General features: G+C 47.7%; 1 protein-coding gene across 2 annotated transcripts in view; it reads left to right on the top strand.

Moving 5' to 3' along the window:
* Nucleotides 1-21,947, top strand: part of ALDH16A1 (aldehyde dehydrogenase 16 family member A1) — a 44,846-nt gene that overhangs the window by 6,914 nt on the left and 15,985 nt on the right. For both annotated transcript variants that reach the window (XM_053363784.1, XM_053363785.1), the window contains exons 5-15: nucleotides 1,934-2,060; nucleotides 2,874-3,052; nucleotides 3,240-3,317; nucleotides 4,258-4,442; nucleotides 5,065-5,217; nucleotides 6,142-6,339; nucleotides 7,079-7,177; nucleotides 9,780-9,916; nucleotides 10,743-10,848; nucleotides 10,970-11,139; nucleotides 12,492-12,659. In XM_053363784.1, the coding sequence (XP_053219759.1) occupies nucleotides 1,934-2,060; nucleotides 2,874-3,052; nucleotides 3,240-3,317; nucleotides 4,258-4,442; nucleotides 5,065-5,217; nucleotides 6,142-6,339; nucleotides 7,079-7,177; nucleotides 9,780-9,916; nucleotides 10,743-10,848; nucleotides 10,970-11,139; nucleotides 12,492-12,659 (1,600 nt within the window). The remainder of the gene's footprint in view (nucleotides 1-1,933; nucleotides 2,061-2,873; nucleotides 3,053-3,239; nucleotides 3,318-4,257; nucleotides 4,443-5,064; nucleotides 5,218-6,141; nucleotides 6,340-7,078; nucleotides 7,178-9,779; nucleotides 9,917-10,742; nucleotides 10,849-10,969; nucleotides 11,140-12,491; nucleotides 12,660-21,947) is intronic.

Genomic DNA, 21,947 nt, shown 5'->3' with positions numbered 1-21,947 from the left:
GGTGAACTGGGTTCGCTTCTCCGCTCCTCCACATGCAGCTGCTGGGTGACCTTGGGCTAGTCACACTTCTCTGAAGTCTCTCAGCCTCACTCACCTCACAGAGTGTTTGTTGTGGGGGAGGAAGGGAAAGGAGATTGTTAGCCGTTTTGAGACTCCTTTGGGTAGTGATATGGCAGGATATCAAATCCAAACTCGTCCTCCTTCTACAGACAACCGAAAGAGCTTCTTCCACTGATTTTTACACCCATGAGGGTCTCTGTAGGGAAGGAGGCAGTCTGTGTGGTGCCTGAGTTGTTTAGGGCTTTAAACACTAATGTGAGCATTTTGAATTTGACTCAGAAAATGGCAGCCAAGGCAGATGTTTTAAAACAGGGGTTACATGAGATCTCGATGGAACTCCAGCCAGTAACCTGTCCGCTGCATTTCGGACAAATGGCTTTTCCTGAGTCGTCTTCAAGAGCAGCCTCATGTAGAGTGCATTGCAATAACACCACAATATCCAAAAGGTCTCTTGCAGATCATCCAGGGGTCTCCCAGTGGATCCCAAACTGACTTCTGTCCATTCCTGTTTCAGATGCTGTCAAATAGTCAAATTGTTAAACAGATTAATATTCCTGGTTTTATAAGAGAGAGAATCTGACGCTGCTTTTTTTTTTTTTTTTAACATAGAGTTCCAAAAAGCTGCAGGGGTGTCTGGTGGGGCTGTCTGTTATTCTTTGTGTGAATTTTAAAGCTCAGTTCCTGTGATGTTCAAAGATAGCTCAAAGCTATCTGTGCTAGCAGTGGCTTGGATCTAGATGTTGCCCTTCATCCATACAAGGCTTTTGATCTAGCAGTGGTAATATTCCTGGTGGAAAGAGGCGGGGAAGCTCCCCCTTCAGTCCCCAGCACCACCTCCTACCCTGTTCCAGAGGGTACCTCACCCAACCCTGACAACCCTCTGGAGCAGGTTTTTGGATGGCGGAAAGTGTTGCGGGGGCGGGAGGGGAATTGGCAAAGGAGCCTCTTATACCCCTATCTTCTGAAGGTAGTAATGGTTAGATCCAAGCTGTTTTCTAAGTATATCTTGTTTCTGAGAGCTGCATTGGTGTGGATTGGGCAGGGAAGGTTAGGATGGGCGGGGAACAGATTGCAGAGCTATTAAGCAAGGTAAGCTGAGGCTGAAAGGCTGTTTCTGAGTATTGATATTGCCCAGGTGTAGTCTTTTTCCAGGGGCCTAGTGGCACCTCCATTGCCTTTCTTGTTTCCAAATTGGAATGGTTGTTACTGCTTTGACCAAGATAGTGAGGACAAGAACCCTCTTCTCTCTCTCTCTCTCTCTCTCTCTCTCTCTCTCTCTCTCTCTCCTTCTCTTCTTCTTCTTCTTCTTCTTCTTCTTCCTCCTCCTCCTCCTCATCGTCTTCAACTACCAGATTCTTCTTAGCTTAAAACAGGGATGAGCTGTGCCCCTCCAGAAGTTGTTTGGGATCCAGCTCCCATCAGCCCCAACCAGGCTGACCGGTGGTCAAGGATACAGTGGTACCTCGGGTTACATATGCTTCAGGTTACATACGCTTCAGGTTACAGACTCCGCTAACCCAGAAATAGTGCTTCAGGTTAAGAACTTTGCTTCAGGATGAGAACAGAAATCGTGCTCCGTCGGCGCAGCGGCAGCGGGAGGCCCCATTAACTAAAGTGGTGCTTCAGGTTAAGAACAGTTTCAGGTTAAGAATGGACCTCCGGAACGAATTAAGTACTTAACCCGAGGTACCACTGTACTGGGCACTGCATTCCAAAAACATCTGGCGGGGCTGCAGATTCCCCATCCCTGAAAAGGCTTCTGCATCCTTCCTTCCACATTGTGATGACGCCTTTGCAGAGTTTACGATTTGCTATAAAACCAGCCCTGGGAGTGGTGAGAGAGAGCTCTTCTCCTTTCTTCCACACCCCACAGGGGAGCCACTGGCCACCACCCTTCAGGGCAGCACAGAAGACGTGGATGCAGCGGTTGATGCTGCCACCAAAGCGTTCGAAACTTGGAGCCAGCTCCCTGGCCACGTCCGGGCCCGGCACCTGTACAAGTAAGTGGCCAGCCTTTTCTGACTCGTGAAAGCTTTTCCTAGGCTTCTTTTATTCCCTCCTATAAAAACTGTGAAAGGCACTTTTTCAAAGTTTGGATAGCAATAACTTTTACTCACATTGCCCTTTGCAGTTGTTAGATTCAAAGTACAAGGCAGGCAGGTATTACTTACGTTACTAATGTGTTATATAGATTTATAAGCAAGACTAGCATTCTTACAGACACTGACTTAATTCCCAGGCAGGCAGTGGCAGAACAGAGCAGGCCTGCTGCTCAGCTGCTCTTAACAACACCAAAAGGACTGTTACTAGCAGGTATAACTGTGTCAGTTTATACAACTGCCTCAGGCACAACTTGGTATCGGACCTCACAAGGTCCTTTCTTGGAATGTTGCAGGCCTTGTGAGTATCAGCCCTTTACGGTGGTACCTTGGGTTACAGACGCTTCAGGTTACAGATTCCGCTAAGCCAGAAATAGTACCTCGGGTTAAGAACTTAGCTTCAGGATGAGAACAGAAATCGTGTGGTGGTGGCGCAGCGGCAGCAGGAGGCCCCATTTACTAAAGTGATGCCTCAGGTTAAGAGCAGTTTCAGGTTAAGAATGAACCTCCAGAACGAATTAAGTTCTTAACCCAAGGTACCACTGTACTTAGCATTTTGGATGCTCATCTCTCAAATAAACAGGCGACCTGCTTCCTCTCTTAAGGTGTCACTGCTCCCTCTTTTTACCGTGAAACATACAAAGGCCCTTTGGGTATTCTCTGAGGCCCACCTTCACTTGACTGGTAGCCATCTCTTCTTCCCCCTCTCCCCAGCGTGGCCAGGACCATCCAGAAACACCAGCGTCTCCTCGGTCTCCTCGAGAGCCTAGACAGCGGGAAGCTGATCCGTGAAGCCCGAGATGCAGACCTGCCTTTGGTCGTCCGCCATTTTTACCATCACGCCGGCTGGGCCCAGCTGATGGAGGTGGAGATGAAGGGCTGGAAGCCTCTCGGTGAGTTGGAGGGGCTGGATAGTGTTCCCAGGGCAGAGAGGGGCCTCCACCTCCCTCCTCCTTGCCCCACCTTTCCCCGCTGAACATGGCAGCACCTCAGCTCACTGCCCTCTTCCTGTTTTTTTTAACACTGCGGTTTCTAATTGTGCCCAGAGGTCCGATAAAAACCCAACCTTCCCTCCAATAGGTGTCGTGGCCGCTCTCATTCCCAGGAGTTTCCCGCTGCTGACTCTGACTTGGAAGGTGTGTCCGGCGCTGGCCATGGGTATGTGAAATGGAGGGAGGGCAGTGGGAGCATCTGTTGACCCTGAGAAAAGTGACAAAAGTGGCACAGCAGTTGGACTAGAGCTGATGGGACTCGGGTTCAAATCTCGGCTCTGCTCGCCGGCCGACTTGGAAGAAGGCTCCACGGTTCTGTCAGTTTTCTTGAGCTCTAGTGACAAGTGGGGATGTGGAGAGTAGGAGAATCTCTCACCCTCTCCACCTTTCCCCCACCATTTCATACTTTTGCAAACCTTTAGCAGGCGCCCTCCCAAGTCAACTTGGCATAAAAATTGTTTATATTGCATTGACATGCTGGCTTATTTTTCCACTATTAAAAAATCCAGAGACGTGGAAACTGGAGCTGTAAAATATCAGGGCACGGTGTATCCCGTTGGGATAACTCCTGGATCCACCTGGAATATAGGAGCCAACTCCTAGGGCCGAGGTCCCTTCGGCCCCCCTCCCCAATAAAATATTTGAGGGGGCCAGCCCCCACAAAGTTGTTGAGCATTGCCATTCAAGCGGTGTGTGTGCACCATGTCTGGTGATCGATTATGCAGGGCTTACTGGGGGCCCCCAATTTTTTATTCAAATTGGCACCCCTGTGAGGCACAAGTGGCCTCTGTGGCCTGGAGTGCTTTTCACTAGTTTTGACTGGTCGCCTTCCTGCGTCCCCGTATGGATGTGAATCTCCTAGTTCCAGCTGAAGGGAAAACAATGTGCCTTCTTGAATCCGTAGCAGGCGAGGTTGCAAACAGAAAATGGGGGACCGGAATGTGTGATTCTAGTCTTTGCTCTCTTTCCTTGGTTGCCAGCACAGCATGACCAGGGCAGAGTGCAGACTACAAAGCTGGATATTTCCTTTGCTTTCTTCTTCACATCTTCTCCTTTTCTCTCTCTCTCTCTTGCCCTCAACCTTCCCCTCGTTTCTTGCCATATAGGAAACACCATAGTCCTGAAACCAGCCAGCACTACCCGGCTGACGGCTCTGCTCCTGGCTGAGGTTTGCGCCCAGGCTGGGCTCCCTCCGGGGGTCCTCAATGTCATCACAGGTGACCAGGGACTGGGAGAAGCTTTGGCCGCCCACCCAGGCATTGACAAAGTGGCCTTTGCTGGCTCTGCTGAGGTGAGTGCTTCTCTCCCCTCAGAGAAGTGGCTTACAATAGCCCCGGTCTGGGGCCTTACAATACCGGTATCCATTACCCTTCAGAGAGCTGCAACATTCTGTCCCTGCGGCTTATGCATGAGTGCAGTTAGCATGCTCCTTTGCAGCTGATGGATTTGCAGAAATTTTGCTTTTCCATTTCCTACATTTTTGATGCAGTAGCAGCCAGCACTGTTCACATGGCTTCTTTCCTGCTGGGTTGCTTCTGCACACCAGGTGGAGGAGGGGCAGCAAGGTTGGCGCAGGGCAAACTCCTTGGCAGAGCCAATCTGGTCTCCTGCTGGCAGGTATCCACCGCGCTAACCTCTCCTCTCCCCTTCTCCGCCTCGGTATGCCACAGCGACTCTGATGGAGGGAGGCTGGGTGAGCAGCACAGTCCCGCCATGCTGCCTGTTACCGATTAAACGTTGATAGAGCGTTATATTGCGGGGCTTGCTATTTCCAACGCCAAATTCTAAATTGTTCGGCCTTGACAAAGTGATGCTCCGAAAGGCGGCCCATGAATATTTTAAAAGAAGTGTGCCGCCTTAAATACGAACAAAGCAGTGTTCTCATGTGCACGGACCCTTTGCCATCGCTTCAGGTGGGCCGCAGCCTGCGCCGGGCCACCGCTGGGACTGGCAAGAAGCTGTCTCTGCAGCTCGGAGGGAAGTCGCCCTTCATCGTCTTTGACTCGGCTGACCTGGACAGCGCCGTCGACGGGCTGGTAGATGCCATCTGGCAGAACTGTGGGCAGGTAGGTTGAACTGGGGATAGGCAGACTGAGGCCTAGAACGGGCATTTTAAAATTATTATTATTATTATTTATTGAATTTACATACCACTGGGGCCCCTCCCTTTCTACCACAGAGTTGGCACCTAGTAGCCTGCAGGTCTGGGGCAGCCCCTACATTTTGCCAGGTCTCTGGTAGGTGTTTTGGCTCTTGCTGAGGAGTGGGAGCTGAACGCGGCCCTCCCAAGCCTCTCGGTCTGGTCCTCGGGATTCTTTCCAGGCCACACTCCCTCCTTCAGGCAACATTGACCCTACTTCCCACCCACCCCTTGAGCGTTTTTGCCTGACTGGAATGAAGTCCTTGAACTCTGGATAATGCTTCTTCCTTGCCTGGATGGAGGATAGAGAGGGATGTGTGTGGATCTGTGTAGAAAGAACTGTTCGCTACAAAGTTTGCTCCACTCCCTTTTTTCCTCTGGCGTGTGGCCCTGGAAAGGTTGCCCAGAAAGGAATGTGGCCCTTGGGTTTAAAGAGCTTCCTCGCCCCTGATGTAGTAGGAATTCTGTCAGATTTTTAGCTATGTGGAAGAGAAAATGTTTCTCCAAAGCTGGGCAGGTGTTACCACATACAGTGGTACCTCGGGTTAAGTACTTAATTCATTCCGGAGGTCCGTTCTTAACCTGAAACTGTTCTTAACCTGAAGCACCACTTTAGCTAATGGGGCCTCCCTCTGCCGCCGTGCCGCCGGAGCACGATTTCTGTTCTCATCCTGAAGCAAAGTTCTGAACCTGAAGCACTATTTCTGGGTTAGCGGAGTCTGTAACCTGAAGCGTATGTAACCCGAGGTACCACTGTAGAGTGCAACAGGTTTTTTTTTGGGGGGGAGGGAGTATTAATTCGGTTTAAATCAATTCTCTCAAGATGTTGGCATTTTCCTCCCCTGCTCAGGCCCAGAGTGCCGGGTCTCAGCTGCTCCTGCAGGAATCCATTGCCAAAGACTTCGTTCAACGCCTGAAGCGCCGAATGGGGCAGCTCCGCGCGGGGGACTCTCTGGACAAGGCCGTGGACTTGGGAGCCTTGGTCAGCGAGAAGCAGCGGCACGCCATCGAGGGCCTGGTGGAGGAAGCTCAAGCGGAAGGCGCTGAGGTGAGGGGCTTGGGCCTCTTGGGGCTTCTGGAGAAGGGGGGTGGTCTTTATGGCCACACACCCCCATATGTTTAAGGTGTTGTGATGCTGCTTCAAACAGACATGGCTCAGAGGATCGGAGAATTGTAGAGCTGGAAGGGACCCTGAGGGTCATCTAGACCAACCCTCCTGAAATGCAGGAATCTTTCACCCAACGTGGGGCTCAAACCCATGTTCCTGAAATTAAGGGTCTCATGCTTTACCACCTGAGCTATCTTGACATGGTTTCCCCCACATAATCGTTGCGGGGGCAGGGTGTAGTTTCTTAAGGGTGCCGAGAGTTGTTAGCTGTCTCCCCTCACAGAGTTACGACTCCCAGAATTCCCTGTGAAGAGGGGCCAGTTGTTAAACCACTCTGGGAATTGTAGCTCTTGCTCAGGCGCATGACAAAGCATTATTCCGGCAGGCATTTTACAGTAGCGTTTCCGCTTCTGTTTGGTTTTATGACGATTTTATTGTTCTGTATTATTTCTTTTCTGTACACTGCTTAGCAAATAATTAACAGAAGCTTTGCATTTTAAAATGTGCTATTTCAGAATGCTTTTGGCATGGCCTATTCCTGGATTTTAATTTTTTTTTAAATCACCTGGTTTGTAAAATATGTCGCCTCTTGATTGTTTTGCCATTTTAAACTGTGTTATGCTCTTGGGCATCTCAGTGATGCGATATATAGAAATAAATCATTTCCCTCCCCTTTTAGGTTTTCCAGGCGTGGGCATCCCTCCCGTCAAGTGGGCTGTTCTACCCTCCGACCTTAATCACCGGCGTGTATCCTACCTCCCGTTGCGTCAGGGAAGAGGTAGGAGGATGTGACTGCCAAGACTTTAGACCCATAGTTTTCTGGTTGGTGTGAGTCCCCCCCCCCAAAAAAAAAGATTAAGCAGGGGACATATTAGTTGTTCATAATTGTCCACTTGTTGAGCCTGTCTAGGAAATACAATTAACCAATAAGGGAATGGAGAAGGGAGCCCTCTTTTGGCATAAATCAGTATTACCACATAAAAATACTGTTTACCAAAGAAATGGTATAGTACCTATACTTCGGGTGTCCTTTCCATTGTCCTTTTCATTTTTATTATTTTATGATAATTCGTGCTCATGATGGAATCGAGGTTGTTATACACAGTCCCACTTCAATACTGTTAGTGTCTGCAAATGTTTTGGGGCAGACATGCTAATGCACGATTATGGTGTCAATGATACGTTGCAGAATACACTTGCAGAAAGACACCAGTATAGAGGTACCCCAAGACCAGCTAGAACAACAAAGTGGGCAAATTTTCACCAAGACTCCTTTATCAGAGTGGATATTAAGCAAAAAAGGAGCACATGGGTAGTGGTGGTAAATACGTCACTGTGTGCAGCCGGAAAAGCTCCAGGCGGGTGTAAAAAGGTATCTGACTGAGCTCCTGAGACAGAGAAGCGACAGCTGCCCTCCCTTTTGGTTTCTCTGCCTCCTAATCAAAAATGCAAAGGGTTCCTTGTAATACAGAGAGGGACAGGAGGTAAAAAAACTCCACCATGCTACTCCTTATGAAGGCTGAAGATTTAATTGCAGGTGATGAGTTAGTCACAGAGCGGTGGTTCCCCAACTTTCTCCCTCTCTTCCCCTGCTTGAAAACTGCTGAGGGTCTTGATGCACCACTTAATAGTTTTTCTGCCAGATGTAGCAGTCGCAGTGCGCTGTGCTGGATGCTGTGTAATCTTTAAGTCTTATTTTTACAAGTATGCCACGAACCACCTGAATGAAGCTTGTGGACCACTGACCACCACTGGGGAAACCCCTGGTATGGAGTGAATAGAAGCTAAACTGGGTAGTGTTGCCTAATGATTAGAGGGCATATTGAATTCCCTCCCCGCCCCAGTAGGCAAAGCCCTGACATGGCAGTCCACCCCTGTATGGCATCTCCCTTCAATTAGCAGGGCCTGTTCCCATATTCTGCGCTATAAATACCCCCTTAGAGTTAGCCAAAGCAAGGGGAACTTCTTCTCCTTGATGTTGACGTGGGTGGGTGTCCGCCCCGTTCTACTGACTCTCTACCAGATTGGGATCCTAGGTCCAGGAGAACTGATGGAATGTCTGTTTACAAAACTTGGTTGATTAAGATAAGAATCTGGCTCTTTTTCCATCCTTTTCTCCAGCAAGTGAAAATACGTCAATAAATTAAGTGATGGCCAATGTGAACGGCTCTCGTTCATAGAATCATAGGATTGTAGATTTGGATGGGACCACTTGGGTCATCTAGTCCAACCCCCTGCAATGCAAGAATCTTTTGCTCAATGTGGGGTTCGAAGCCACAACCCTGAGATTAAGAGTCTCATGCTCTACTGACATTGCTGCCTGAGATGGCCCCTCCTCTCTTCCTGACAGCAGAGCAAAACCTTGCTAAGCAATTAAGAGACCCACGCAGGCCAATGGCATAAAGAATTCCTGCCTTGCAACCACAAAAGACTTTTTAATTTTTGAGATTTCCTCATACACTGCTCTTGTGCTTCCAGTCCTGTCTCAACCCTCCCAAACCAGGAGGACTGGAATCTTGCATGAGTTTTTCAAGACCTTACTTGGAAAATAAATACAACCCAGGTGTTTAAGAAAGCCCAACAGAAGCTCCATCTCCTCAGAATATTGCGAAAGAATGATGTCAGTCAACATTTGATGATCTGCTTCTACCGGTCAACAATAGAAAGTGTCCTTTCATACTGTATACGGTGTGATACGCTGGTTTGACATCAGCTGATAGGAAGTACCTACAACACAAGATATTATGGGCTGTCCGGTGAATCCGCTGGATGAAATAGCAGAAGAACGTTGCCTCAGGAGAGTGAGGAAAATTCTCAGGGATGATTCACACCCTGGCCGGCACTTTCTTGATCTCCTGCCCTCAGGCAAAAGATATAGAAGCATGATTAGTCGCACCAACAGGGTAAAGAACAGCTTCTATCCGTGGGCTGTTAGGCTGCTGAATGAAAAGATAACAACAGGGCAACTGACTTTTGGGTTTGGTGGGTTTGCGTCAGTAAACAAGGGGAATTAAGACTAAGAGAGTTGCGTGGGGGGTGCTCGTGTAATCTCACTGTATGCAAGTTGTACAAGTGACAATAAAGTATTTCAATATTTTAGCGAAAGAGCTTTTGAGACAGGGTTTTTTCTTTTCTTCTTGTGACATTCTAGGCAGGCATAGGCAAACTCAGCCCTCCAGATGTTTTGGGACTACAACTCCCATCATCCCTGACCACTGGTCCTGTTAGCTAGGGATGATGGGAGTTGTAGTCCCAAAACTCTCTGGAGGGCCAAGTTTGCCTATGCCTGCATTCTAGGATTAGACTACGCTGCATGTCAGAATCTAGAATCCTCTTCCTCCCTCCCCCCTCTTGTTCAAAATTTGTTTCGTGTGTTCCAGATCTTTGGCCCTGTTCTGGTATCATTGACTTTCCGGACAGCCAAGGAGGCGTTGGCATTGGGGAACAGCACCCCCTATGGGTTGGCTGCCAGTGTGTGGACGGAGACCCTTCCCCTGGCTCTGGAAGTCGCTCACAGGTAGGTTTTGTCACTCCAGTCTAGCTTTCCCAACCCACTAACACAGAAGTTTGCCAATCACCCAAGAGACTGTCTCTGATCTGGTCCATGCCTGCAGTAGAACAAGGCGGTAGAATCATGAGGTGGTAGAGTGAAATGTTTCACTTCAGAATACAAGTGGTGAATAGCATTTTTTTTTAATGGTCTTCTGCTTTATTTTATTTTTAAAATCTTTCCTGCAAGTAAAACAAACAAGCAGGGAGAAAGGCTCTAGCCCAGGGGTAGGCAACCTAAGGCCCGGGGGCCGGATGCGGCCCAATTGCCTTCTGAATCCGGCCCACAGATAGTCTGGGAATCAGCCTGTTTTTACATGAGTAGAATATGTCCTTTTATTTAAAATGCATCTCTGGGTTATTTGTGGGGCCTGCCTGGTGTTTTTACATAAGTAGAATGTGTGCTTTTATTTCATCTCTGGGTTATTTGTGGGGCATAGGAATTCGTTCATTATTATTTTTTTTCAAAATATAGTCCAGCCCACCACATGGTCTGAGGGACGGTGGACCGACCCATGGCTGAAAATGATTGCTGACCCCTGCTCCAGCCTATCCTGTTCCATTTTGTGCCTAGTTTTGCCTTGCAGATAAATGCCCTTCGCCCCTGTGTTCTGGAGTGGTACGGTCCATTCTGCCGCCTCCATCTCATTCTGCTGCCAGGCTTTGCACAGACCACGCGGAGCAATGTGAGGTGTTTTCCAAAATGCCTCAGAACCTGAGTTCCCTCAGAAGATTTAAGGAGCCCTCTGTACAGGGCCAGCCTTCTCTGACCCTCTCCCATTCTACCTCCCCAGTTTGCAGGTGGGGACTGTCTGGATCAACGGCCACAACATGCTAGATGCTGCATCTGCCTTCGGGGGCTACAAGGAAAGCGGTTATGGCCGAGACGGAGGCAAAGAGGTTAGCAGGAGAAGCTGGCGCAGAGGGATCTCTGGGGTCTGGCTCTGATTTGTTTGTGGGGGGGGGGGAGATACAAAATAAAACAATTTGACTTTTCAATTTTATTATCTTCTTTTCTCAGGGCCTGTTTGAGTACGTGAGACCAAACTGGCAGGCTCGCCCGCATCCCGGCGCTGTGGATCTGGACTTCAAGACCTTTGCTACCTCACAAGGGGCTGAAATCCCCTCGGTTGCTGCAGACAGTAGAGTCCCACGTTCCTCAGCGTCTGATCTGGAAGGCAACATTCCAAAGTAAGGGTGTACTGGGCCAGATCCAAACCTCGCATTCAAAGAATGTGACTCCATCCCCCCCCCCCGAAATAACTCTGGGAACTGTAGTTTGTCAGTCCTTGGAATTGCAGCACTATGAGAGGGTAACTACAGTTCCCAGGATTCTCTGGGGCTTTAAATGTATGGTGTGGATCTGCCACTTAGAATGTGCCTTCTTTCACTGTGCCCCCACTCCAAATTCCCCCTCCAGTATTATGCTTTAAATGTAGGAACTTGGGGGGGGGGGTGGAGGAGAATTTGTTTGGTAAAGTTATGCAGCCCAACCAGGGTGGATAAAAATCAATGGTTTTTTAAAATAATAAGAATAATAATAATAAACCCATTTTAAAAAATTTAAATCAGATTTTTTAAAATTTAAATTGGATTTTAAAAATAAAATGCTTTTGGAGGAAAAATATTTCTAAAGATAGTTTTCTACATTGTAGTCCAAAGGCTATTCATCAGGAAATAAGGATTTGTTTTAAGTTTTTCATGCGTGCTAAAACTCAGTCTAACGTTTTTTTTTATTATTGTTTAAGCACATCAGTTAACAAACATGGATAAATATGCTATAATGTTACTGTTTTAGTTAAATAAAGTGTTCAAATTGTTATTAAGGAAATGATTATTTTTCTCCTTCCAAGAAAGTACAGAAGAAAAGTTGTCCAAATATAAACAGTTAACTTATTAAACCTCACAATAATTTCATAATTATCTGTCTATGTATTTCTAATACAGTGGTATAACCAAATCAGTAATTTTTGACATAACTGTAAAAACTACTCTGAAAATTTGTTATTCCAAAAATGAAACCTTCATCTGGTTGTAAATATTAAGATTATACTAGCAAGAATCAGTCTTTCTGGAAAAAATAATGATTTAAATCAAGTCTTACTGACTACAGATTTAAATCGTGATTTAAATCAGTTTGATTTAAACTAAATCCACCCTGAGCCCAGCCTCAAGAGTTCTTTCCCCTAATCCTTTGCAAGCCCTTTCCACCTTCTCTTTTGTGATTATGCTCAGCACAACCACTGGAATGGGTGGCTTCCTGAAGAGATGAACTGAGGAGAAGGTGTCTTTTTTTTCCCCATGGAAGAATTCACTGTGAGAATAGGGTTACACAGGTCTTTTCTTGCGATCTTAATTCACAAACTAAAAGTCCGGGAATTAGGGGGTTTGTGTAGTAGGGGCTGAGCAAGAAATCTGTGCTGTTTTGGACTTCGTGACGAAAGGTGACATGTGTGGCGTTTTCTCTGAACCAAGCAGCCCAGTCAGCTAGCTGCACAAAATGCTGGGCCTTTACCCCTTTCCCTTCTCCTCTGTGATGGCAGTGTGGACCGAACCTACAAGCTGTACTACGGGGGTGCGCAGAAGAGGCCAGACTCCATGAGTTCCCGAGCCATCATTGACCACGCTGGCAAGATAGCCGCTTACGTGGCAGACGGGGGCATCAAAGACATCCGTAATGCCGTGGAAGCCGCCCACAAGGCTGCTCCGGGGTGAGTGTGAGCAGGGGAAGGAGGTGGGAGGCAGAGGAGAAGCACTGCCTCAATGGGAGTCAGGTAAGCAGTGGTGCCTTCAGGGTAGGGCTTGAGGGTTTGGCCCCACTCAGCAGAAAGGGACCCCAAAACGCAGAAATTTTACCATTCAAAGAGGACTGTCCACGTTAAGTCCATAAAGGCCTCATTCACATTTATTATTATTGTTGTTGTTGTTATTGTTATTATTATTATAATACCTCTGGTTACGAACAGGATCCATTCCAGAGGCCCGTTCGCAACATGAAAAGAGCACAACACGCAGGTTGTGATTCGCTGCTTCTGCCCATGGGCGTGATATCATTTTGCGCGGGTGGCGAAACCCGGACGTAACCCTTTTCCGGTACTTCCGGGTTGCCGTGGGGTGTAACCTGAAAGAACGTAACATGAAGCGGGCGTAACATGAGGTATGACTGTACAGTGGTACCTCAGGTTACAGACGCTTCAGGTTACAGACTCCGCTAACCCAGAAATATTACCTTGGGTTAAGAACTTTGCTTCAGGATGAGAACAGAAATCGTGCTCCGGCGGCGCGGCAGCAGCAGGAGGCCCCATTAGCTAAAGTGGTGCTTCAGGTTAAGAACAGTTTCAGGTTAAGAACGGACCTCCGGAACGAATTAAGTTCTTAACCCAACATACCACTGTATTATTATTTAAAGAAGTCTCAGTGTGGTTCACAGAACAAAATCAAAATATAAAACCACAAAATACATAATCAAAATAAAAACAACAACCCAATAACAGCCCGCCCCCCCCCGCTTTTTTTAAGGGCATAGGATGTCAACCATGATACCATTTTAAACAGCCATGGCTTTCCCCTAAGAATTCTAGGAACTGTAGTTAAGGGTGCTGAGCGTTCTTCAGAGACCCCCTATTCACTTTGCAGAGTTGCAATTCCCAGAGCGGTTTAACAATCAATCCCTTTTCCCAGGGAACTCTGGGAATTGTAGCTCTGTGAGCGGAATAGGGGTCTCCAAAGAGCTCCCAGCACCTTAACAAACGAGACTTCCCAGAATTCTTGGGGTAAATCACAGCTATTTCAAGTGGTGTCATAACACTTTAAATGTGTGTGGTGTGGATGTGGCTTATGTCCAGAGTCCAAAAGTACTTCACTGCTGCTGCACTGCAGGAAAGACTATTCAGTCCTAAATAAATAACTTAATGTAACAGAAAATGCAAAAAGCTCTGCTATGGAACTGTAAAGCAGGGGGTGCATTTGTTCTCCGAAAAAGTTTTGTGTTTGAGCAGTAGGACGAGGTCTCCAGGGTTCATGAGGCCCCAGATATACCTTTATAGTTTTGCCTCTGTTGTAATGTAATATATTTTACATGTATTTGGAGTCATTGATAAATGTACAGTATGTCACTTTTTAAAACAAGAAAACCCCACTTTGATTAATTATCTGATAACGAAGCATATCCTACAAGAGTAACAAGTCTTTAAAATGTCTTAATTGACGTGAGAAGATTGATTTGCTATGAACTGCTCTGTTTACAATTATGCATTGCGGTGCTTCCAAGGGAGGCCAGGGGGCAGAACTCTCCGGAATTGTGATTAGGCTCTTGTGAACAATTTTGGCACATGCACACAAACAAAAAGAGGCAGGCGAATCACTCGTGGCATTGCGGCTCCTTTGTTTGGCCAGGATAAATAGGGACCGCTTACTGGCGGGAAGGTAAACGGCATTTCCGTGTGTGGCTCTGGCTCGCCAGAGTAGCTTTGTCACGCTGGCCACGTGACCCGGAAGTGTCTCTGGACAGCGCTGGCCCCCGGCCTCTTGAGTGAGATGGGCGCACAACCCCAGGGTCTGTCAAGACTGGCCCGTACGGGCAGGGGTACCTTTACCTTTACCTTACTTCATTTCTTGAGTCAGAGACAAGTTTTTCTTTGCCGTGATCTTGACAAACCAACAGAGGCAATGGTCTTTGCCATAGTCTTGGGGAAAGATTGCCATTCTGCCCCTTGAGTCAGTTGGACTGGCCTCCTCCCCACCTCCAGGCTGACAATGGGTGGCCTGGGTTTTCAGAAGGGCTTCCCTCCCCACCTGCCCCCTAACGTACATAGGCCTGGCTGCCTCCTGCTGAATCAAATAAAGTGGTTCATCTAGAGGTGGGGAACTGGATCCGTGCAATGGGTGGGATCGTTCTCTCCCCTGCCCAGTGCAGGCCAAAATCCAACCAACTGCCAGTCGCCTGATGCCACAACCAGGTGACCTTTTGGATTTTTCTAAGCCCTCTGTGCTTTGAAGCTGCAGGGGCAGGAGGCTACTGGTCTTCCAAAGCTCTCTGATCCCCAAGCTGCCATACACAGAGCTTTGTGCAGGGGCTTTGCTGATTGGCAGTGCCAGCGAAAAGACAATGGCAGTCACCTTTCAACTGTTTTCACCTGTCCCACAACCTCAGGTGTGTGGCAGGCTCCGCCCTGTTCCCCTTCCAGGCATTCCGAGGCATGTCTGCAGGGTGCTGACAGATGTGCAAGTTGAGAGCCTTGCAAAGGCCTGTTTTCTGATCGCGTGCGTTTGCCACAAGGTCGCTTTTGAAAGGTACTTCCAGGCTTCTTTAAATTGGCCTTGCATATCGGACCTTCTGCATGCAAAGCAAGGCCTCTGAAGGCACCACCTTGCAGCAGTGGAACTGAGCCTGAACAGTGCCTGGGGATTTGCAGGTCCATTGTTCCATAGCACAAGAAAGGTGAGATACAAGCAGGGATGACGCATCCTGTTTTGCCGCTTGAGAAGTGCCGCCCTGCCCTGTGACACATGGTCTGCTGCACTGGCGCAGATTTCTCCTGATGTCGCATGATTTTGGCGACATCTTGCCAGAAATCAGCGCTGATGTCAGCGACTGAGGCATCAGGGTGCCCATGGAGGTGCTGTCCCTACCTGAGGCAATGGCTTTATCCCACCTAATGTCTGAGCCGGACCTGGATACAAGTGTAGGAAAAACCAAAGGAAAATCCAATTCCAAAACATCTCCTTCCTCCAGAAAATTTCTTCCACATAATGTGGACGCACAAAGCCCTAAACGCCCAAATAGCCAAAGGAATGCCTTTCCTTATTTATGCTGGGCTTTCCTTTCTTGGACAGGATGGGAAACTTGTAGGCCTCTGGAAGTTGGGGGGTGAAAACTCAGCCCAGCCAGTGTGACTAATGGCCAGGGATGCTGGGAGCTTCATGCATGGATGGTTATTCGTTTGGTACACCGCCCTTCCTCCCAAAGGAGCCCAGGGCAGCAGACAACAGATGATAAAACAGTAAAAAATTATGTGTAAGAGAATGCAATACAGCTGCAGGCAAAAGACGATCTCAGTTGAAAAGCCTTGTGGAGAGATGAAGGCTGTAATCCAACATCATTCTTCTCTATTTACTGGCACGGGTTGGGGAGAGATACGCCTGGGAATTCCTATACTAGTAAAGTAACTTGGCTGGCTTTGGCTGCTACGCAGAGCACCTTATAATAATAATAATTTATTATTTATACGTTGCCCATCTGGCTGGGTTTCCCCAGCCACTCTGGGCGGCTCCCAACTGAATATTAAAAATAATACAGCATCAGACATTAAAAACTTCCCTAAACAGGGCCGCCTTCAGTTGTCTTTTAAAAGTAAAATAGTTGCTTATTGCCTTGACATCTGCTGGGAGGGCATTCCACAGGGCAGGCACCACTACCGAGAAGGCCCTGTGCCTGGTTCCCTGTAACCTCACTTCTCTCAGCGAGGGAACTGCCAGAAGGCCCTCGGCGCTGGATCTCAGTGTCCGGGCTGGACGATGGGGGTGGAGATGCTCCTTCAGGTATACAGGACCGCAGCCGTTTAGGGCTTTAAAGGTGAGCAATAACACTTTGAATTGTGCTCAGAAATGTACTGGGAGCCTTGGGCAAGGGATGGGCTCTTTCAGCTGCTCTGCCTCAGAGCAACTAGGCCTGAGAGTCGGCACCAAGGTAGACAGACGAGCGGTGTGATCTGGTGCAAGGCAGCTTCCCCAGTGCGTAATGGGAGTTGCAGACCCCCGGGCCTTTGTCGTTTTCCCCCCGAGGGCCTTTTTCTCAAAGATGCTGAGCCCAGGGGACTTTGCTCAGGTGAGAATCTCAAAGTCCAGCAGTGCCAAAGTGGCTCCCAGCCAGGTGGTGATGTAAGCCAGCTGCAGATAAGGCACGAGGGGAAACCGGGGGAAGGAAAAAGGAGGTTGCATTGTGCTTTGTTTCATGATTAGCATGATAAGGTGTGCGTTTTCATTGGTTTTTATTTGTCTGAAAACTGCCTAGAGGACTTTGGTCAACGGGGTGATCTGGAAATGAAGCAAAGTAGGAAGTGGGAGGAGATACGGCAGGCAAATACACCTGCTCACTTGCCAGAGCTGCTCCGTTCTCAACCGCGACATTTCATACCTCGCAGGAGGCTGGGCTAGCAGCCTGTGTTCTCTTCTGTTGTTTAGGATTTTTTTAACAGCATCACCAGGTGTAATGCAAGTGGACAGGCCCCTGCCCTGAGGAGTTTACAGCCTAAAATTTGATGCATATGGAGGAGACAAAGAGAAAAGGAGGGAAGGCCGGTGTAAACCGAGAAACGATATGCCACTGGTTTTGGTCCTTTTCTTAAAATAAGGATAAGGTGACACCTATAGTCATCGATAGGCCTGTTCCCTAGTAGTCACAATAGCCAACGGAACCTGCAGTCCAGGCTCAGACGCCGTATGCTTCTGAAAACCAGGTGCTTAAGACAAACGCTGTGAGAGAGCACTTGCCTCCCTGCCATACCTGTCCGGCTTCCCAAAAGCACCTGGCTGTGGTCACACTGGGAATCCGGAATCAGAACTTGATGGACCAGGGCAAATTTCACGTCATGTCCCTAGTTCGGTGTGATGTGCTGAAGCCTCAGGCTCATCTGCTCCTTCCTCTCCTCTCGCACACGAGGTGGTGTTCAGCTACTTTTTATTCAGAGCAGATCTATGGAAATTAATTGACCTAACTTGGGTCATGTTCCTTTATTTCAAGTGGGTCTACTCTGAGGGGAAAAACTGTTGAATATTGCCCATAATGATTAGCTCCCTTCTTTCCAAGTTTGAGGCCAACCATGGTTTGCCATTTCTCCATACCCAGCAAACAATGGTTTGCACGTTTCCTGGCATAGAGCTTGATCCTAGCTTTGGTTCGCCATTTGCGGGATGAAATAGGAGACTGCAATTTGCCTCAGACCAGAAAAAGTGGAGGAAGGAGTTTCCATGTGCTGAGGGGGCGGGGGAGAGGGTGGCAGGCTTACACCAGTTTTCTTTCTCTAGCTCCAAACCATTGCTGCTATTATTATTATTACTTATTACTATTATTATTTATTCCCCACCCATCTGGCTGGGTTGCCCCAGCCACTCTGGGAGGCTTGCAACACATATAAAAACAGAATAAAACAGCTGGATGCTGCATCTGAACAATCTCAAGAGTTGCTGTTTGTATGAGATTTTGGTTACATTCACCTTGACCCTACTCAGCAAGGCCCTTAACGGAGGAAGAATTAGAACAAGGCGAAGGAATAAGATTTTGATTTACACCCACTCACTTTGGAAGCTCCAGCAGATCCTCACCAACGGCCATAGAGTGCCTGTCGGTCTCAAGACGTCCAGTTTTAGATGGTGAGCCAAAGTTTTGTTGACAGATGCACAGCTGTGTGGCTCTTTTTCCTTTCCTCCCCAATGGGCCTCGGCCTTTGCATCGACTTCATCCGGTTGGAACTGAATCCGCGGCAATCTTGGAAGCCACAGAGAAGATTGCTGTTGGAAACATTGCGAAAGAGCTCCGATATTTCCTATAGTTCAGCTTATAATAACCAACAGGTTCTTTTCATGTGGGCAGCGGCTGCATAATCCCTCCGTCGATTCGAGCCTTTTCTCTCCTGTTGCTCCGTATTGTCTGGTTTGCAGGCACAAAGCGCACTGCTGAAAGCCAGCCTCGTGCAGAGCCAGCCAAATAGAGACGCAATCGCTGATCACCATGAATGCACAGTGAAAAAGATGCCTGGCACAGTGCAGGGAGGCGGGCAGGGCTGAGGGTGTTTCTGCAATATATTTTGTTTGGTTGGTTGGATTAGTTGCTGTGTTGAACTCCGTGGGGCTCAAGCTGGCATGAATGCTTCTTAACAAATATGCAGAGTCTGGGTGTGAGAGGCTGAAGAGGGATCTCCTGCTGCTAAGGATCACGCAGGGCTTCCTGGGCCAAGTTATGCACACAAAAACCCGAATCAATGGGCTTGCTTAGAATTTAAAGATTGTAACTGCAATAACAGTCACGCTGAGGCATTTGTATGCCTATTACTGCATTCCATTATGAGTCATAACAGCCTGTTAATCTTTATGATCGCTTGCCTGGTAGATGCTTATTCATCTGTCTCTGGGCCTGATTCTGATACGGAAGCTTCCTTGGTTGCACCTGGTGGGTGATGTTCTCCAAGGAACAGGAACGGAGGATCCTGGGAACTGTAGTTTGCTAAGGGTACCTGCATTGGCTCCCAGTACATTTCCAAGCACAATTCAAAGTGTTGGTGCTGACCTTTAAAGCCCTAAACGGCCTCGGTCCAGTATACCTGAAGGAGCGTCTCCAGTAGTGGCACCCTCTCAGTAGTGGCACCTGCCCTGTGGAGCACCCTCCCATCAGATGTCAAGGAAATAGGCAACTATCTTACTTTTAAAAGACATCTGAAGGGAAGTTTTTAATGTTTACTGCTGTATTTTGTTTTTAATATTTGGTTGGGAGCTGCCCAGAGTAGTAGTAGTAGTAGTAATAATAATAATAATAATAATAATTAATAATAATAATAATAATAATAATAATAATAATAATAATAATAATAATAATATGGTACTTCGAATGGTAGTTCTGTGAGGGGCAGACTAAAGTTCCCATGGTTCCGCAAAGGAAGCCATGCGCTTTAAATGTATGGTGTGCACAGAACATTTCCTTCTGGCTCCATTCCCCCCTCTGTTGCCCCCTCTGTAAGTCCCTTGAGGGCAGTGTTAGTTGATGGTGCTGAGAGTTGTTAGAAGACCCCTGTTCCCCTCACAGAGTGATGATTTCCAGAGTGACTTAACAGCCCGTCCTTCCCAAGAGACCTGTGGCTGTCATATCCAGTCCGCCTGACAAGCCCTTGACAACAGCCTGATAGGTCTCGGGGACAAAGGGCATCATCAGATGCAATGAAAAGGCTTGAGGCACAGGATCTAAGAGTGGAATTAGGAAATGGCTGAGGCTCGTAGTCAGTGGGCCTGTGCAGGATGGTGAGGTGAAGGGAAAGGGGATGATGAAGAAATATAGGCAGGCCTGATTTTTGGTTTAAGGCCGCTTCCCATGGCCTGTGTTTCTTGAGATAAGGCAGCTTCCTTTGGCCTGTGTTTGCTGAGCATCACACCGTCCATGCCACACAGCAAACGTCTTTTGAATCCCCAAGGGATTTCTCAAAACCAGAGTAGTTTTTTGGGGGGTGGGGGTTGCTGATTTTACAGGGAAGCGTTAAAAGTTTCACCAGGCAATGTTGCAAGTAGATATTTGGATCCTGGCCCTTGATCGCAATATCTTTTCCAGATGGGGGGGGGGGAGGTTATCCAGTTCTCCTTCCTTTTAAGACACTATAGGGATGTACAAGGCCTGGCTTCTGACAAATGGGGTGAGATTTGATGCAAAATGTCAAGATGTAGAGGCAGCTGCTAAGATACAGGCAGCTTCGCTTCCTGACAGTGTTGGAGCGATGACATTAAGCTCAGGGGGCTTCAAATTCCACCTTTGCCAGATGTCCACATCCATCTTTTCTGCTATGTCATCTGTGGGAATGCTCTCTTCCCTCTGCAACCAGTTATTTCTGGCGATTCCGCCAGTGTCGTCTGTTGCTCGTTTCCCTGCCTTGTTTCTGTTCCTTTGAATGACTTTTCACGTTTTAAATGTTTTCGGTTCCTGCAGTGCTCGTGTTTCCTCTTTTCTCCTCTTTCTTAAATTTATTTTTTCGGCGGAGGTTCCTGGAAATCAGCCCATATCCTTGCCACTGCTCAGCTGTTTTAAGGACAGATCTGCAGCATAAATATAGAATGCATCCGATTCATATTTAAAACACATTATTTGCCCCCTCCCAATAATCCTCGGAACTGCAGTCCGTCTGTCCCTCCAGCTGCAGTTCCCAGAACCTTTAACAAACTACTATACTGTTCCCAGGATTCTTTGCGGTGGGGGGAGGGAAGTCATGTGCTTTAAAGATTCTGGGAAGATTCTGGAGCAGATCATTAAGCAAACAGTCTGTGAGCACCTGGAAAGGAATGCTGTGATCACCAATAGTCAGCATGGATTTCTGAAAAATAAGTCATGTCAGACTAACCTGATCTCGTTTTTTGACAGAATTACAAGCCTGGTAGATGAAGGGAACGCAGTGGATGTAGCCTACCTTGATTTCAGCAAGGCATTTGACAAGGTGCCCCATGATATTCTTGTAAAGAAGCTGGTAAAATGCGGTCTTGACTATGCTACCACTCAGTGGATTTGTAACTGGCTGACTGACCGAACCCAAAGGGTGCTCATCAATGGTTCCTCTTCATCCTGGAGAAGAGTGACTAGTGGGGTGCCACAGGGTTCTGTCTTGGGCCCGGTCTTATTCAACATCTTTATCAACGACTTGGATGATGGACTCAAGGGCATCCTGATCAAATTTGCAGATGACACCAAACTGGGAGGGGTGGCTAACACCCCAGAGGACAGGAACACACTTCAAAACGACCTTGACAGATTAGAGAACTGGGCCAAAACAAACAAGATGAATTTTAACAGGGAGAAATGTAAAGTATTGCACTTGGGCAAAAAAAATGAGAGGCACAAATACAAGATGGGTGACACCTGGCTTGAGAGCACTACATGTGAAAAGGATCTAGGAGTCTTGGTTGACCACAAACTTGACATGAGCCAACAGTGTGACGCGGCAGCTAAAAAAGCCAATGCAATTCTGGGCTGCATCAATAGGAGTATAGCATCTAGATCAAGGGAAGTAATAGTGCCACTGTATTCTGCTCTGGTCAGACCTCACCTGGAGTACTGTGTCCAGTTCTGGGCACCACAGTTCAAGAAGGACATTGACAAACTGGAACGTGTCCAGAGGAGGGCAACCAAAATGGTCAAAGGCCTGGAAACGATGCCTTATGAGGAACGGCTAAGGGAGCTGGGCATGTTTAGCCTGGAGAAGAGGTTAAGGGGTGATATGATAGCCATGTTCAAATATATAAAAGGATGTCAC

This window comes from Podarcis raffonei, chromosome 13 (genome assembly GCF_027172205.1).
Source record: "Podarcis raffonei isolate rPodRaf1 chromosome 13, rPodRaf1.pri, whole genome shotgun sequence".
Taxonomy (NCBI): Eukaryota; Metazoa; Chordata; class Lepidosauria; order Squamata; family Lacertidae; genus Podarcis; species Podarcis raffonei.
Note: the sequence above shows the minus strand (reverse complement) of the source record. Positions and strands in the feature narration are given on the sequence as shown.